The sequence below is a fragment of the Acipenser ruthenus genome, chromosome 53 (genome assembly GCF_902713425.1).
Source record: "Acipenser ruthenus chromosome 53, fAciRut3.2 maternal haplotype, whole genome shotgun sequence".
NCBI classification, from domain to species: domain Eukaryota; kingdom Metazoa; phylum Chordata; class Actinopteri; order Acipenseriformes; family Acipenseridae; genus Acipenser; species Acipenser ruthenus.
In genome coordinates, this window is record NC_081241.1 from 3,869,023 (window position 1) to 3,887,928 (window position 18,906).

Here is an 18,906-nt window from a genome sequence, read left to right on the forward strand (position 1 = left end):
CCCCCAGCTACACATAGAGAGCAAGTTCTACAAGATGATGCAGGGCGGAGGTGAGAGTCTGCAGCGGCACAGCCAGGAGATCCTGCGCTACGTTCTTTACAGTTCACTTTAAAATGAGGAATGCAATGCACTGCTCTATTGTAATGGAATAGTTCTTTATTTTATTGAATGTTTCAACTGTTACTGCGATTGATATAATCTGGCTTCAAAACTGGGTAAGTCTTCTTGAGGAAATCTCGAGCTAAAAACACATTTTGTTTATATTCAACTTGGCACTGTAGACCTGCATACAGGTCTAGGAAAGACAACTGCACTCCAAACTGCAGACCAGTATTACATACGTACATAGCACTGCCTCTATTTCACCATTCGATAATACACTAATCTGTTTCATTCGCTGTTAGGCCATGTTGTCGTCAAATTGAACTTATTCACTGTTTTAAATAAATAAATAAATAAATAAATAAATAAATAAATAAATAAACATATTTAAACAATTTTTTTTTTGAGAAATGTATACGAATGTCCTTAAGTAGTTTGACATAAAACTAACCTATGCTAAGGTAGTGTTCCTGCAGACTCACTTAATGCTACAAGCTCAACATCCCTTAACTGCACAAGACATGATAGAAATACATGAAGTGAATAAACTTCAGTCTAGCGTGTGCGCTTTCACATTGCCCTGACACACTCTCTCTGTTTCAGTGGGAATCCCCTCTATTAAGTGGTGTGGTGCGGAGGGGGATTACAATGTGATGGTAATGGAGCTGCTGGGTCCCAGTCTAGAGGACCTCTTCAACTTCTGCTCTCGCAAGTTCAGCCTGAAGACTGTCCTGCTCCTCGCTGACCAGATGGTAAAGCCTTTGCATACAATTATTCACAAAGAACAAGCAATGCACAAAGAACACCACAATTTAGGCAGGGGCTTGCCTCAGTGAAAAAATAATTCTGGGTCAAATATTTGAATATTCAAACGTTGAAACATTTCCAGGATGGAAATAAGACTTGTATTGCATGGCAGTTCCAGGTTTTATTAAGGCTACTATCTTTTCCTGCAGGGATTGGTGGAACCGGGCAGGGCAGTGAATGCCTGTTTTACAGCAGTGACGAGTTCCTTTACTTTTCCAAACGTTTTTCCAAACTATCGTGACTAGGTTGAGCAGCCGTGTCATATGCAAGTTGCATGCACTGATTCAGAAAGACTTCGCTCCCAGGGTTTAGTCATATATGCAGCATTGTCCATTCCAAAAGGAGTTCCATACTTCTGAACTGATTCCACCACTGCTTGACTCGCAGTTTTAAAGTTTATGTGCTCTAAACAAAAAGTCTATTAAGAGACTGAAGTTCCAAACTCCCCTCCCTGTGTCGGCTTGAACTTGAAGTGTCTCGGCATGATGTGAAGGTCAAGAAGGGCAAGGCAATGTTGCCTTCGTTGGGCGTGGAAATTCAGGGGCACCAAGGCAGTTATAGGGGCAGAAAGGCAAAACCTAAATCTAACACAAGAGAACGACACTGACAGTGAACACGTGTGATTGAAAAATTCCTGGAGGCACGGTCATATTGAGCTCGGTATAACAGCGTCCCTCCCTCTGTTTGCCCGTCATTAACCAATGATACAGTGCATCTTTCTCGGGGCTTAGTGCTGGGAGGTGCGCAGTAAAAGGAATGTCAACAATAATACATTTATTATGATGATGAGCAATTCTCGCAGGATGAGATTAGACTGAATTCAATTGAATTGTGACAGAACGGGCCAGCTGACGCTGAGCAAGTTTGTGAGTGGGTGTTAGATGGGATGTGCTGGTGCTGAGGGACACCGGCGGCAATGACAGGCAGGCATACAGGCAACTTTTGCCGTTTGTGTTTTTTTTTTTTTTTTTTTTCTTTTTAAGTTGGGAGGCATTGCAGCAAGCAGCTTGGGCACTGCGGTAATTGACGTGGGTTATTTCGCGCCCTGGTGTCTGCAAAAGAATCGCATGGTAGTCATTACATAGCGGCCTTCAGCATCTGTTTCATCTGCTACAAGACTAGTCCCAGACACTCATTCAATCGATCCTTCAGGTCATTTACATGACTTTGAAAAAGCTTTTGTAATTACATGTTTCTCAGTTGATCTGAACAAGGTATGACCGCAGTGTTTTTCGGAGAGCTTCCCAGATGGCTGTTTATCCCAGGACGTGAAGTGGAATATTAGCGGTGCAGAAAGCCTTCAAGTCTGTAGCTTCTTCTGTTCTCTGATGCATTTGTTCTTCTGTCTTTACAGAAAACAGCTCACTCACCAGTTTTCATACTTATCGCTGTCTTTCCTTCTGCCGATTCAACGGCTTGTAGCTTCCGTTTATGCAAAGCGCTTTCAGCATGTAATCCACAGGAACATGTGTACAAAACATCCTGCCACCACTTTAATGAAATGTCCCCTTTGGATATTTTTCACTTTGCTCGCACTTTCTGTCACCATTTTTTTCACCTCATTTTCACTCCAAAAACGTCCTCTCCACTCATTTACACACTTGCTTGCTTTCTCAGCTGCAAATCTTATTGACTGACCTGCATAGCTGCACATAAATGTGAGATACCCGCAGATTTGTATTTTCAGTGCATGACACTGCGTTTTTGAAAGTAAATAAAGGAAGTGCCTAATCAAATGTATGTTTACATCCATTTCCAAAATGTCATAGACTTTATCCAAATTCACAATTTCCATGACAATCGTAGCATTATTTATGAGCTTGAGGAGCCCCAGTGTCTATAGGTAACAAACAAATGGCTGCGTTCATGGAACAGGATTTCTTAATGACTGGATCACAAAGATGCAAAGGAAACCAATGCATGAATGAGAAATAAACAAAGCACATTCTACTGTACAGAAGAGGATTGAACTCTTTTAAAATGTAATTTGATGGTGTGTCACTGGGTTTATTTTAACTGTAACTGATGGTATGTCAATGGGTTTATTTCAACTGTAAAAATGGCTTGTGCTAGCTAATTCAAATTGAAAGAATTTTGAGATATAGTTTTGACAGAATGAATGTCAGCTCCGTGTTCGTTTCTTGTGATTCTCTGTCTCCAGATCAGCCGGATCGAGTACATCCATTCCAAGAACTTCATTCACAGGGACGTGAAGCCGGACAACTTCCTGATGGGGCTGGGGAAGAAGGGCAACCTGGTTTACATCATCGACTTCGGCCTGGCCAAGAAATACCGGGACGCCCGGACACACCAGCACATCCCCTACCGCGAGAACAAGAACCTCACCGGCACCGCCAGATACGCCTCCATCAACACACACCTGGGCATCGGTAAGAGCTGCACACGAGCACGCACTGTACTGAAACAACACCGCTTCACATCCTGATGGGCTTTCGAGCTCAACTCTCTCAAACACACACACCTGGGCATCGGTAAGAGCTGCACACGAGCACGCACTGTACTGAAACAGCACCGCTTCACGTCCTGATGGGCTTTCGAGCTCAACTCTCTCAAACACACACACCTGGGCCTCGGTAAGAGCTGCACACGAGCACGCACTGTACTGAAACAACACCGCTTCACATCCTGATGGGCTTTCGAGCTCAACTCTCTCAAACACACACACCTGGGCATCGGTAAGAGCTGCACACGAGCACGCACTGTACTGAAACAGCGCCGCTTCACGTCCTGATGGGCTTCCGAGCTCAACTCTAACACACACACACCTGAGCCAGGTCTCAGCAAGGCAAGTGTACATTAGTGGTCACCAGTTACACACACGATGGATTTGATCAGTCTGTATCCTGCATTTTATCCAGATTGTATTGCCCCCTTTATTATGAGTGGTAATCCAGGGATGGAAATAAGATTCCTATAGCATAGCAGTTTCACCCATTCCAGATTAATACAGGCTTGATTAGCCAATGTACAGGTGTGTCTTCGTAAACTCATCGTAAAAACAGGCATGTGTCAAACAGCTATGCAACAGGAGTCTTATTTCCACCCCTGTAATCCCTGATGTGTGTAAACTCAAGACCGCGCTTTCCCTTGCTTTGTTAAAAAAAAAAAAAAAAAATCTGTTAACCGGTGTCAGAATCTGGGGCTATGTGGAGGTAGGTGCCTGTTTGTGCGTCCCTGTCTGTCACTGTAGATACAGTATGTGGAGGTGCCTGTCTGTGCGTCCCTGTCTCTCACTGTAGATACAGTATGTGGAGGTGCCTGTCTGTGCGTCCCTGTCTCTCACTGTAGATACAGTATGTGGAGGTGCCTGTCTGTGCGTCCCTGTCTCTCACTGTATAGTTGTACATGTACATATTGTGCTTGTGGTTGTCTAATCTTCCATAGTAGACACTAGAGCTGCACAGACAGAATATCCTGATCAAGCTCTCCACAGGTGAGTCATTGGGGTTGATTGAGCTAATTCACCATTTTGAGTTAAACAAGTGATAAAGGCTTGTGTGGATCGCTGTTCACCACAGAGTCTAATAACAGCAGTGATCCTCACAAACCCAAGCAGCTATTTCTTCACTCGTTTCACTTGGAATGGTGAATCCGCCCGATCAGCGCCTCCTATTGCATGTGTATTTGCGTGGCAGGAGAGGTTTGTTACTGGTTAGGTTGAGCAGGTTGATTTTTAGCTTTGTATAGCTTTTTAACCACCTTGTCTCCTATTCCAGTTGTGTTTGTTACTTCACTTAGGTTGTCTGTGTGTGTGCTGGGGTGGCAATAAGACTGCTTGGGGCTTCACCCATTCCAGGTTTGCTACCAGATTGATTAGCTACAATTTATAGGTAACAAGCTCAGGGGTGTCTTTCATGAAACTCTTCGCAAAACCAGTAATGGATCAAACTGCAATGCAACGGAAGTCTAATTTCCATCCCCTGTGTGTGTGTCTATCTTATATTAAGTGGTGACAGATATGGGACAAAGGCAAGGAAACACTTCACACAGTAGTGCGAGGATGGAATGGGCTGCCTCGTCATGTTGAATCACTGGAATCCTTTAGATGTGCCGAATGGCCTCCTCTCGTTTGTGCATTAATTCCTGTTGTATTGTGTAAAGCCAGCTCCTTGCTCTCTGTCTGTGTTGCAGAGCAGTGCATTCATTCATGTTGTGTGTAAAGCCAGCCCCTTGCTCTCTGTCTGTGTTGCAGAGCAGTGCATTCATTCATGTTGTGTGTAAAGCCAGCCCCTTGCTCTCTGTCTGTGTTGCAGAGCAGTGCATGCATTCATGTTGTGTGTAAAGCCAGCCCCTTGCTCTCTGTCTGTGTTGCAGAGCAGTGCATTCATTCATGTTGTGTGTAAAGCCAGCCCCTTGCTCTCTGTCTGTGTTGCAGAGCAGTGCATTCATTCATGTTGTGTGTAAAGCCAGCCCCTTGCTCTCTGTCTGTTGCAGAGCAGTCCAGGCGTGATGATCTGGAGTCCCTGGGATACGTCCTCATGTATTTCAACCTGGGCTCCCTGCCCTGGCAGGGCCTGAAGGCAGCTACCAAGAGACAGAAGTACGAGCGCATCAGTGAGAAGAAAATGTCCACCCCCATCGAGGTGCTCTGCAAGGGCTACTCCTGTGAGTACACGGTGCCCCCTACTGGGCGGGAGGGGCTGCGGGGGGATTAAACTTCATTACAATAAGAATGAGCTTCATGAATGTGAAAACAGATGGTCTGTCAGATAATGATACATTTATATCATTCCAGGGTAAAACCTGAACGACAATGCATTTTTTTGTATACAAGTCTTGTTTCCCATGTTTTAGACCGGGACTGTTCATTATGGCTCCTATTTAAGAGTTGAAATGGGTTTGAAAACACTGCAGGGACAGTCGGTAGTTGTACTGTAGGTAGAAAACACTGCTGAAACTCCTGGATCATTTTCAATATACTAATTTGGGGGTAGTTCTGAATCCCAGGGCAGGGTGCAGTACAAGTTTTTTGTTTTGTTTGTTTGTTTAAATAGTGAAATAAACTTTAGATGTCTCCTTGTGGGTGAAAGTTCCCTGAATGTTTTGCATGGTGTCTCTGCAGCGGAGTTCTCCACCTATCTGAATTTCTGCCGCTCGCTGCGCTTCGATGACAAGCCTGACTACTCGTACCTGCGCCAGCTCTTCAGGAATCTCTTTCACCGGCAGGGCTTCTCCTACGATTACGTGTTCGACTGGAACATGCTCAAATTCGTGAGTGTCTCCTCCCTCCACACATAAGAGCATAGTTTACAAACGAGAGGAGGCCATTCAGGCATCTTGCTCGTTTGGTCATTAGTAGCTTATTGTTCCCAGAATCTCATCAAGCAGCTTCTTGAAGGATCCCAGGGTGTCAGCTTCAACAACATTACTGGGGAGTTGGTTCCAGACCCTCACAATTCTCTGTGTAAAAAAGTGCCTCCTATTTTCTGTTTTCAATGCCCCTTTATCTAATCTCCATTTGTGACCCCTGGTCCTTGTTTCTTTTTTCAGGTTGAAAAAGTCCTCTGGGCCGACATTGTCAATACCTTTTAGAATTTTGAATGCTTGAATCAGATCACCGCGTAGTTGTCTTTGTTCAAGACTGAACAGATTCAATTCTTTTAGCCTGTCTGCATACGACATGCCTTTTAAACCCGGCATAATTCAGCACGAGATTCGCACACAGGGTTGGCAACAAGACTTGCATTGTCAGGGCTCTACGTTTTGATTTAACTACTGGCCTCTTGGGGGCCACTGAGCTAGTGTTTTTACTGGCCCGGACGCAATTTTATCTGGCCCAATCTATTAAAATATTTTTTCATGATGGTTTTTATTTTCAGTATGTTTCTAACTGTGTATGATAACCAATGAGAGCCCACGTCTCAAAAGAAAGTGGCTAAACAAAGCCTTTCAATATGTTGCTTCAGCCATTTAACATGCACACGTTTGTGGGGTTGTCAGAAAATACTGTATTCAAGATTTGAAAATGTATGTGTACAAATGATACTTTATTTTTTCACAAGCAAACCCACAACCAGGCTGTTACCATATGGACACAGCACTGCTAAAACTGAATTATAATAATCCTAATTAGGGATGGGTCAGTGTAGTCAAATACACGATTACACGAAAATAAAACAAGAAATATTTGAATAGCATATTACATTTGAGTACACAAAAAAAAAGTATACATTAGCTACTAAAAACCAAACGCGTCTTATTTTTTTAATGCTGATGCTTAACACGTGTTATGTCAGTCTTAAACCCATTGTTATTTGCATATTAAACGTAAGGACCCTAATTAATTATGCAATGCTTGTAATAGCAACATTCTACAGTAATCGTATTCTCTTTGAAAATGTTGCCAATTTTATTGCCTTGCTTTTAGCTAATGTTAACAGATCCCTGTTTTGAGTTCCTCTGTAATGGCTGTACACAGCAGCTTCTGCAGCTGTTACTAGCTAGTCGTGAAACAGCTTCTGGGAGCATGGCACCGGTGAACTTTGACTGTGTGAACTGAAATAAAATAATGTGTATAGCAAGTGCTAATAATCCAAACTTGGATAACATATAAATTTGAAAGGTAATTTAACATTATGATGAATATAAATACACACTAAATGTTAAGCAGAACAACGCAGAGTAAAAAAAGGCTAACAAGATGCTCGGATATATTGTGAGAAGTGTTGAATTTAAATCAAGGGAAGTAATGTTAAAACTCTACAATGCATTAGTAAGACCTCACCTAGAATATTGTTCAGTTCTGGTCACCTCGTTACAAAAAGGATATTGCTGCTCTAGAAAGAGTGCAAAGAAGAGCAACCAGAATTATTCCGGGTTTAAATGGCATGTCGTATGCAGACAGGCTAAAAGAATTGAATCTATTCAGTCTTGAACAAAGAGGACTACATGGTGATCTGATTCAAACATTCAAAATTCTAAAAGGTATAGACAATCTTAACCTGGGGGACTACTTTGACTTGAAAAAAGGACCAGGGGTCATAAATGGAGATTAGATAAAGGGGCATTCAGAACAAAAAATAGGGGGCACTTTTTTACACAGAGAATTGTGAGGGTCTGGAACCAACTCCCCAGTAATGTTGTTGAAGCTGACACCCTGGGATCCTTCAAGAAGCTGCTTGATGAGATTCTGGGATCAATAAGCTACTAACAACCAAACGAGCAAGATGGGCTGAATGGCCGCCTCCTCGTTTGTAAACTTTCTTATGTTCTTAGTACAACCAGGTATCCTTGTTTTGAATTATTTACAGGTTATTGAATAAACAAAGTAACTTAGATTCATCTGATGTCAGTACTTGATGGCTAGTTGTAATTAGTGATGGTAAACTATTGTAATGTTGGAATGTATTTTCTATTGTTTGGCCAGGTTACAACATTTTCACTATTAAGATTGTTATAAATATTATTTAATTAAACAGATGCAGAATATTTAGGTTGCTATATGATATGTTATTTTATTCTGAATACACTACAGCAATAATTATTTGGTTTGTGCAATATTGTGCTACTGTTGCTTTAATTGGAAGAGATACGCGCTGCGACGTTGCTGCTCATAGAGTTCTGTATTTTAATTCAGTAAACAAAAGGAAAAACTTAAGGGAATAGGGTATTGAACGAAGAAATCTCGTCTTGGACATTGTTTGTACACTTTGTGAACCCAGCTAAACTTTACCGGCTTACACTGTTATGCTGTCTGTTTGTACACACGCATTTGCCTTTTATTCTTGGGAGTGTAAGGGACCAGAGTTCGGGTAATCGAATACACAAAAATGTTGCAGCCTGTGTATTCAAATAGGAAACTATTCGAAATGTCCATCCCTAATCCTAATAATAAATGCTATTAAAACAATATTCATAATACAAAATAACAATCCTTCTCAGAGCGTCGTCGCTTGTGTAGCCTCTCCCAAGTCAGTGCCAGTCTTGCTGAGTGATACCAATAAGTCCTGGAAAGATTGAGAATGGCATTTTTGATCTGAACACATGGGGTCCCAAATCAAAAAGTTAGACAATTCGATCGCGTATCTGGGTATCCATTGGGACATCTTACTGTGAGACTGGATATGATGTCAATGAAATGTTGAATTCACAACAAATGAAGCTCCTGTTTTATCAAATTAGTTGTAGTAAAAGATTTGCCATGTCGCGGGAACGAGTACCAACCAACACAGCACTTCGGTACACCGTCTCCGATTCTGACTGTACAACAAATGTGATGTGTGGCGGGAAAGTTAGGATTAGTTTGTAGTTATGTTTTTAAAAAATGGTTTGTAAATTCGTTTTCAGCTTTTTGGCACACTGGCCCATTTTCCTGGATTCATGAAACGGAAGCCATGTGCACTAGGTATGTTATACTAGTTAAATGTGACGGGCCAGTCGAGCCTGTGGGGCTTCATAACTACCAACCAAACTGCGATCTCTACCAGCCCCGGGCCGCCGGGCCATGGTTAATGTCGAACCCTGATTTGTATTCACCTATTTCAAGTTTTACTTCCCGCTTGATTAGTGAAGAAAACAGGAATGGATCACAGTGCTATGCAGTGTGAGTCTTAATTCTATCCCTGTACACACAATGTATTAAGTTATAGTGCAAGAGGTGTCATGAAATCTCCTAATAAGTGATGCAGATACAAACAGGTTTTTCATGTGCAAACATTTCAAAATTTCAATTATAATTTGTACCATACAGCGGGGTGATAAATACCCTTGAAATGAAGGGCCTGATCCCCTCTACAATCCCTATTGAAATGAATGGCATGATCCCCTCTACAATCCAGAACCTCTCTATTCTGGAATCCAGCATGATTTGTAAGCCTCGTCTGTTTAAAATCAATGGAAATGTGACACTGCAGTCCGGCACTAAGTCATGAGATTTTTCTTTTCTGAGTTTATAATCAAGTCTGTTGTGTAAATATGCACGGGTCCCGTGGGTACGGCACAGTACAATCATTGTTTACTTCATGAGAAAGAAATGCAAGTTAATTCAATCCTTGAATTACATGGTACTTTTACGCTTTGTACTGTAGGAGATTTTAAAGTGTTCAAATAGTTTGTCATTGATACTTTTTATTTCATGTTAGTACAGTATTCCATTTTACAGTACCTCTGTAAACCAGTGTTAATGTGGTGCTTCAGTGCACTGCTGTGTATCTCTTGATGGTGTTTTAATGTGGTGCTGCAGTAGCTCCTTGTCTAATTGTGTGTTTGTGTCTGTAGGGTGCTGGCCGCACTCCGGAGGAGGGGGACAGGGAGAGGAGAGAGCACGAAAGAGAGGAGCGCATTGTTCAGACACGGAGCTCTGCAGCCCGAGCGCTACCCCCCGGCCCAGTCCCCGGGGCTGCAGGAAACCGGGTCCGCACCGGACCAGAACCAGTCATGTCGACACCGGCCTCCAGGATACAGCAGTCCGGTGAGTACAGTGCATGTGTCTGATGTTGTAGTCAGTGGAGTGCCGGGGTCTCTTAGTGTCTCCGCTTTTAAAGGCACAGCACTGTAGTGTGCAGGGGTCCCAGAGGGTCTCCCCTGGTAAAGGCACGTCGTATGGTGTGTAGGGGAGTCATACAGTCGGGGGAGTGTAGGGGTACAATACAATTCTTGGTTAAGTTATCAAGAGAATCCAAATCTCGGGGAATGTATAGTGGAAGGTAGTTCCTTCCGTCTGTCATGGTTATTAGGGCTGCAACGAAGGGTACATTTTGACCTTCGAAGGTTCGGAAAACACATTACCGAAGGAGGGTTCGAACCTTCAGTGGTACGAATTTTCATAATTTACTGGTGACGTCACCATAGCTACTTGTTTATGTTTGATTGAAAATCCTATTTTACATGCAAGGTTCCTGCAGAGTTTTTTTTTTTATAGATATATAGATATATAGATATATATGTGTATATATATGTGTATATATATATATATATATATACAATATATATGTGTGTGTGTGTATATATATATATATATATATATATATATATATAATGTATATATATATATATGTGTGTGTGATATATATATATATATATATATATATATATATATATATATATATATATACACACTACCAGTCAAAAGTTTTAGAACACCCCCATTTTTCCATTTTTTAATGAAATTTAAGCAGTTCAAGTCCAGTGAATAACCTGAAATGGTATTTGTTCCTTTTTAATTATTAATATGAGTTTGCGTTTGTGTGTTTTGGATCGGCAGGGAGAGGGTTAGAGAATGTGGCTGGAGCCTTAATTGAGTAATTGTTAATTATTGATTTATTTGGGCTCCAGCCACAAACTATAAAAGTCAGGAGAGATCCTTTGTCAGGAGAGAGAGCTAAGAGTAGCAAGGTGAAACAATATTGGGAGTACAAGAAAGACGATTGCTACCAACTGTGAGACCTTGCTTTTATTTGCTTCAAAATCTTTCAAACTGGTTAATAGACGAGCAAGCACTGGCAAAATCAGCTCAGGTTTATATGGTGCCGATCTAATTTATTTGAAGGTTTTTGTTTTGTTCCTGGACTTGGCAATACCTGCACGATGCTAGCACTAATAGTCGTATCTACAACATATCGACAATAACGGACTTTCACAAGTCTGACACAAACCATTTTGGCTGTTACTTTTAAACATAAATGTTTAACATAAAACAAAAAAATAGAGTCCTACTACAGTAGCAGGTGCAGTTTACAGTGCCTCTGGGTTTCTGATCGCATCATCAATTCCACATTTTTTTACATCCATTGATGGAAATGTCCAGTCTACTTTTTAGTGTTTTCAAGCAAATCGACTTCATCACTTTGACATCTGACACATTATTTCCCTTGACCAGCGCTTCTTTAACATGTTCTGTGTACTAGTCTGACAGAGGACGAGATCGCTACATGTACTGTATAACCCTCTTATTAGTGGAAGTATTATTGGCAAGCCAATTAAAACAGCCTGTATAGCCTAGGATAAGATGCGCTGTAATTAAAAAAAATAAATAAATAAATAAAAATAGGATACAGTCTGCGTCCCCCACTTTGAGAGCCACGGATTTTATAGTATTCACACATTGTCAAACAGTTTCTGTTAACAAAAAAACAGTGCGTGAATGCCACCTGACGAACCTTTGAAGGTTTAAAACTACCTTTGCATTCCTGGCTAGCGAAGGAATCTTCGAACACAGCCCTAATGTTTATCGAGCTCTAATTTCAGGAAAAGTGGAACTTACTGTGGACTCTCGTAGAAATTGCCTTTGGGAACAGTCCAATGACATTGAATGAACATGAACACATATTTGAGGATCCTCTGTATGTGACTGCTTTGAATTTGTAGCTGTGTCTTGGGGTGAATGCTAGTAACCTGCTCTTGGAACCCACTCCATGTGCTTGCTGTGAAAGTCTCCTGCCTCGTCTCTCTCAGGTAACACCTCTCCCCGTGCTGTATCCCGTGCCGAGCGGGAGAGGAAGGTCAGCATGCGCTTGCACCGCGGCGCTCCGGCCAACGTCTCCTCTTCTGACCTGACGGCAAGACAAGAAGTGTCCCGGATCGCAGCCTCGCAGGTAACGTAACTGGGCCTCTGCTCTCCCTGGTACAGTAGTGGGGTTTTTACTGCTGCTGGTTAAATTAAAGGAGTTTTTCTTGCCTCTTATTAGCACAAGCAATATTATCACGGCAGTGTGGTGTGCAGGGGGAGTCATACAGTCAGGGGAGCACAGGGACCCCAGAGTGTATCCCCTGGTAAAGGCATGGCTGCGTGGTGTGTTGATCTTTTTGTTATTTTTGAGATATCTGCATATTCCAAATTTGAAGTATAAAAGCACAAGCAAAGACTACTCTTTCTGCTGCTGCGTCCTGGCACCTGATCACTGTGCTCTGGTTCACACGTTCCTCCTCCTCGTCCCTTCGCTGTGCTCTGGTTCACACGCTCCTCCTCCTCGTCCCTTCGCTGTGCTCTGGTTCACACGCTCCTCCTCCTTGTCCCTTCGCTGTGCTCTGGTTCACACGCTCCTCCTCCTCGTCCCTTCGCTGTGCTCTGGTTCACACGCTCCTCCTCCTCGTCCCTTCGCTGTGCTCTGGTTCACACGCTCCTCCTCCTCGTCCCTTCGCTGTGCTCTGGTTCACACGCTCCTCCTCCTCGTCCCTTCGCTGTGCTCTGGTTCACACGCTCCTCCTCGTCCCTTCGCTGTGCTCTGGTTCACACGCTCCTCCTCCTCGTCCCTTCGCTGTGCTCTGGTTCACACGCTCCTCCTCGTCCCTTCGCTGTGCTCTGGTTCACACGCTCCTCCTCGTCCCTTCGCTCTGCTCTGGTTCACACGCTCCTCCTCGTCCCTTCGCTCTGCTCTGGTTCACACGCTCCTCCTCGTCCCTTCGCTCTGCTCTGGTTCACACGCTCCTCCTCGTCCCTTCGCTCTGCTCTGGTTCACACGCTCCTCCTCGTCCCTTCGCTGTGCTCTGGTTCACACGCTCCTCCTCGTCCCTTCGCTCTGCTCTGGTTCACACTCACTCTTGTTGCAATCAGACCCTATGAATCTACAGCAACGGTACCAGGATGCAGTAGTTCATAAATCTCCTGCATTCACATGAAGAAAACCAAACTCAAAATCCCAAAGCTATCAAAAATAAAGTTTACTAGAGAAGTACTGATCATTTGTTTGTCCTTTTTAAATGTGGTGATCTTACTAAAATCACCACTTCTAGAAGACTTGGCAGCACTTTCTATTACGTGAAAGACCCTCATCAACTTAATCCAGCACTGGAGATGGACTATAGACCATGTGGGCAGCAGTGTGGAGTAGTGGTTAGGGATTTGGACTCTTGACCGGAGGGTCGTGGGTTCAATCCCAGGTGGGGGACACTGCTGCTGTACCTTGAGCAAGGTACTTTACCTAGATTGCTCCAGTAAAAACCCAACTGTATAAATGGGTAATTTGTATGTAAAAATAATGTGATATCTTGTAACAATTGTAAGTCACCCTGGATAAGGGTGTCTGCTAAGAAATAAATAAGACAGTATCGTGTCAATGTTGCTAGGATTCCAGTGACAACCCATTTGATGAATGATCTGAATACAATTCAAATCACACTTAAGGGTCTCCTTCAAAATGTGGACTTCTGCACTGATCGTCTGTCACACTCTACACAGTGTAATAAATGCATCTCATCCTGTTGTGTTGAATGGAATGGCAAGGTGAACACTACTTACCTTGAATTTCCATGAATATTTTCCCACCTTTTGTAAACATTTGGGCATATTCCAATAAACCTGGATTTTCATACAATTTTTGTAATATTTAAACTACAGATTTATGTAGTCCAAGGTAATGGAGTGTTTGCGTGCACTGGTTCATTCATTCATTCTTTCTTTCTCTCCTCAGGCCAGTATGCCATTTGAGCACCTGGGAAAGTGAGGGAGGCACTGTGGCACCAGGGAAGGCGTTTAGGTGAGGAATCTTATGTATAAAAAAATATACATATAAAAAAAATTAGCTTTATTCACTGTGCAGAAGTCCTGCACCCAGTCTTCTGTTTCCGAACTACCATCAATCAAGCATATTGAAATGATTCAGTAGGAACACATTGTAGCTGCATGAATAACAGTCAACCTCCCGACTCGCAGGGCAGACGGATTCAAGTGTGATCCGCTCAGAGCAGGTGTAGCAGGGGTCTGATTTGTTCAAACTCCTGCACCTGTTGACTTCAATAAACCTGCCAAGTCCATGTGGATCACAGCAGGAAATTAAAACGTATTTAAACTGTAGGTAAATTCGGCCTTTAAATTTGCACAAGGGTCCACAGTCATTTTTTTTTTCTCTCTCACTGTCTCTCTCTTGCAGCGTTGCGGCCATGATTAGTTTTTTGCCAGTTTTTTATTTTGCAAGTGGATAAACGACGAGGTCAAGTGTTTTTAATCCCAATAGAGGAGCAGCTTACTCACCTGAGCAGAGAACAAGATCCGGAAAGAAGAATGGAGAGCCCTCCTCCACAGTCGCGAGTGACACCACACGCAGTGGGAGGGGAGGGGGACAGCAGAGAAGCAGCTTATTTCACTTGTGCACATTTTTGAACTGAAGGAAGAGAACTTAGACGTGTTAGTTCAGTAGTTTAGGGGAGTACAGTAGGTGTTCTTGGAGGACAGTTATCACTCACTGCTACAAGAAGCCTGTGTGAATAGGAGAAGGGTTCTTTTTTTTGTTTTTTTTTAAATGGACATAAGTTTTTCTCTTGTGCGAGTGAGTAAGGAAAGCTTTTTGTGCAAGGTTTTATTTCCGTCAGTGCATGTCTTGTTTTTTTTTTTTCATCTTTATACAGTACAAGCATCAAAAACGAATGTCGTGACTTATGACCAGTATTGGCCTACATCAACTGTTTAAAATTGTATGAAACGATGGGATTTCAAACAACTTCCATTGATGAATTCTGCAGTATTTAAACAAGACACATGTTTGGTCTGCAGTCACAACACACATGAAGATCCTGAGTGGTTGTGTGAATTCAGATTGACACACACTCAATGTATCACCCAGAACTAGAAGGTGCTCCGTGGTAGAGTGTGTGTATATAGAGACTATACAGTTCTGGTAAATACTTTCACTCAAGTGAAAGACTTCAGTCCAAATTGCTGTAAAAAATGTTGTATCCAACAGCCATGTTTTTGTGCTCCCCGATGCATGAGTGCTTTCGTTGGTGTGCCTGTGTCTGTGTGGCTACCTGGCTCGTGATTGTTACATGCAAATTAAATGATGGAGGGTGGAAGGCAAATGGTTAAAGTAAGTCCCCATCCAGAAGTCCCGGCGCTGTGTGTTGTCGTGACCGTGCAGCACCCCTCCATGGGGAAGCAGCTGCAGTGTAGCATGAGCACAGCAGCATGGTATATCCTCACATTAACCATGCTGTCACCAGATTTGTAAGAGACGCCACCCTCCAATAAACACTGCATTCAACAAGAAGCAAATAAGCAGGACGCATTGACCATAGTGGACATTGAAGGTCTTTGCTCTCCAACCGCAGTACTTCCAATACACGCTGCCCTTGAATAAACGCTGCAGCTGTTTTAGGCAATTTAAAATACACAGCGGTGTTAATGTGAAGATATACGATACTAAAAAAAAGAAAATCAGATTCATGTGACCTACAGTACAGGAACAATAGGACACATGACCTGAATGCATCTAGACCATTACAGGAAGCATCAGCAATGTATTCATCTATGGTTTCAGGCTTGGTTAGTGATCCTTAATGGGCTGTGAAGTGCAAACTTAATTGTGTATGATTGAGATGATTGTCACTCACCAGAGCCCTGTAACAAAACCATTTGAACACCCCCTGAACCCGCATTTGAGAAGCTCTCCATTCTCACACAGCACTGCATTACATAGCATTAACACAGCATTTGATGGCAAAAAAGTCCCGCCCCTCCAAATTTTGCTGCTTTTAATGAAAATAAAGGATTTATATGGTTGTGGGTCCCATGCTCTTTGTGTTGCCCTTTTAAAGACATTTGCTGCATTATAGGAGGGCAAAATTCATGGTATTTAGACTACGACATTTTAACTAATATATTGGAAACTGTAAGTCAAGCTCTTTCAAATCCACTATTGTATATGCATATGCAGAAGTGTCATTCGTGTTTCTTAATTCACCTTGCACTGCATATCGTTTTATTTAAACTCAGGCTGCAATAATTGACACACTTTGAAATGACACCAGTAAGAAACAAACACAAAAAACTGACCTTTTTTGTTTGAATCATTTTAACCCTTTTTTTTTTTTTTATTTGAATATTGTATTTTTTTTTTTTTTAAATGTTGGTGCTAAACCCAAAGGCAATTTTGAGCTCAAACTTGGTCAAATGTGACACCCCAGTGTTGCACTTTTCAATGCCAAGAACCCATTTGTAAATGCAGCTGCACCTTCACCTTCTGTGCAATCCCATACTGATGCACGTGACATAACACCTGTGTGAATCAGCTGGTAGTTTAGTGGCTTGTATTTCAATGTAGCAAACGTCTTTGTTTTAAAGGCCTGAATCTCAGTGCAACAGGATTGTCAGTGATTGAGGGAGAGGGGGCAAAAAACAAGAGACTGTTTTTAAATGGAAAACAGTGACCTTGAAATTTGCTGCACTGACTTTTTTTCTATTTAACCCACGGATTCTTATTTATTTACCCCGTCATGTTGTTGTTTATAATTCACTTTATAATTTGAATACTTTTTTGTGGGGGGTTTAAGGGTGAATTTTTTTACTTCAGTGTAAATACAAGCTTTTTTTTTTTTCCTCTCTGTGTAAGCCAAACGTGATGTTTTAAGATGTTACGGGGGGGTTAAAAAAAATGAGAAACATGAGAGAGTTTATTTGGGAAACGGGATGCTGTCATACTGTTGCTGGTATTGTTATTTTGAACTGCCTTGTTTTTTTCATGATTTAAGTGACCAGAAGAATGAGTAATACAACCACTCCAATTTGTATTTTACATATTTATAGATGTATAGGTATCTATCAAATTACTTCTGTTAAAACAGGTTTTTATTTAAATCATCGGTTTTATTTATCTGGGTATCTTCACAAGGTTTGGTGGGTATGAAGCATTATTTTATGTTACAGTACATGACTTGTTACAGAAATGATTTGATGCAGTGCAGTACTGCTGTGGTGTTCTGCACTATGACTTCAACACATATCATATAGACTCTGATTGGCAGGTGTGACATTATGAACTCGGCACAATGGATATCCAACCCTGTTCCCATTTCATACACACCCAGGCAATTCAAACCGAGGACACACCAAAACGCACTTTTTTTTTTTTTTTTTGCTTTTTGCATTTATTTTATCAATCTTTTGATAAATTGAACACCACTGAAAATGAGTGGTTGTTTAGAAGTTGGTGCCTGGTTTCGCCGTCCTTGATTTACCATTGGAATACCTGCTGTTAAAGTTGGCTAAGATTAGTGCTGATCTGGAACAGTGAAACCTGCAGTAAATGAAAGAACCAACATTTAACAGCATTAACACTGGTTGAAATTTTGCAGGTGTTTCGGCACACTTGTTGACCCCATTTATTGTTAAATTGAAGAAAATTCAGCTCCACAATGATAAGGCGAGTAGCAAACATCAGAACTAAATGGACTCGTGCATTGCCTGCTGTATACAGGAAACGCGCCAAACCCTCTAGCCTGCAGAAAACAAAGAGATGAGTGGGGGTGGAGTATATTTATTCAATGTAGTCCATATTTTATAGGCAAAGTCAAATTCTGCAGGATTTACATTGTATTTGAACCTGAACAGGTTACTTTTAGCATCGTGTTTTTAATTATTTTTGTTTAATGATCCCGTTTGACTGAGTGACGCATCCTTGCCCAGCCAGGACACACTCCTTGTGTATTGCGTGGTGAATCTTGTACAGTTCTTTGTTTAACACTGTTTAACTTTATTTACAACAGTATTTGTGTATATTTTATGAAGTAATAAAAAAATATAAAAAACCACACCAATTCTGATTTTTGCTTTGAAACTGATTTGTTTTTTTCTGTGTGTGTGTTTGTGTATATAGATAGTGTATATAGTATATAGATAGATTAGGGGTGTAAGAATGTGTTGTATCGATGAATACTTTATTTACAAAGGTATAAGAACATAAGAAGAACAACCAAGTTCACAAACCGAAGTTTACAACCGAGAGGAGGCCATTCAGCCCATCTTGCTTGTTTGGTTGTTAGTAGCTTATTGATCCCAGAATCTCATCAAGCAGCTTCTTGAAGGATCCCAGGGTGTCATCTTCAACATCATTACTGGGGAGTTGGTTCCAGACCCTCACGATTCTCTGTGTAAAAAAAAAAAAAAGTGCTTCCTATTTTCTGTTCTGAATGCCCCTTTATCTAATCTCCATTTGTGACCCACCCCTGGTCCTTGTTTCTGTTTTCAGGTTGAAAAAGTCCCTTGGGTCGACAGTCAGTACCTTTTAGAATTTTGAATGCTTGAATCAGATCACGCGTAGTCTTCTTTAT

The 18,906-nt window shown here is 41.8% G+C and overlaps 1 protein-coding gene across 2 annotated transcripts in view; it reads left to right on the forward strand.

Moving 5' to 3' along the window:
- Positions 1 to 18,387, forward strand: part of LOC117971138 (casein kinase I) — a 31,318-nt gene extending 12,931 nt beyond the window's left edge. For both annotated transcript variants that reach the window (XM_059016384.1, XM_059016385.1), the window contains exons 3-11: positions 1 to 50; positions 706 to 854; positions 3,071 to 3,299; positions 5,365 to 5,535; positions 5,993 to 6,141; positions 10,147 to 10,339; positions 12,322 to 12,461; positions 14,277 to 14,342; positions 14,736 to 18,387. The exon at positions 1 to 50 is cut by the window's left edge and continues 61 nt beyond it. In XM_059016384.1, coding sequence (XP_058872367.1) covers positions 1 to 50; positions 706 to 854; positions 3,071 to 3,299; positions 5,365 to 5,535; positions 5,993 to 6,141; positions 10,147 to 10,339; positions 12,322 to 12,461; positions 14,277 to 14,309 — 1,114 coding nt within the window. In that variant the 3' untranslated portion in view covers positions 14,310 to 14,342; positions 14,736 to 18,387. The remainder of the gene's footprint in view (positions 51 to 705; positions 855 to 3,070; positions 3,300 to 5,364; positions 5,536 to 5,992; positions 6,142 to 10,146; positions 10,340 to 12,321; positions 12,462 to 14,276; positions 14,343 to 14,735) is intronic.
- Positions 18,388 to 18,906: the final 519 nt, after the last annotated feature.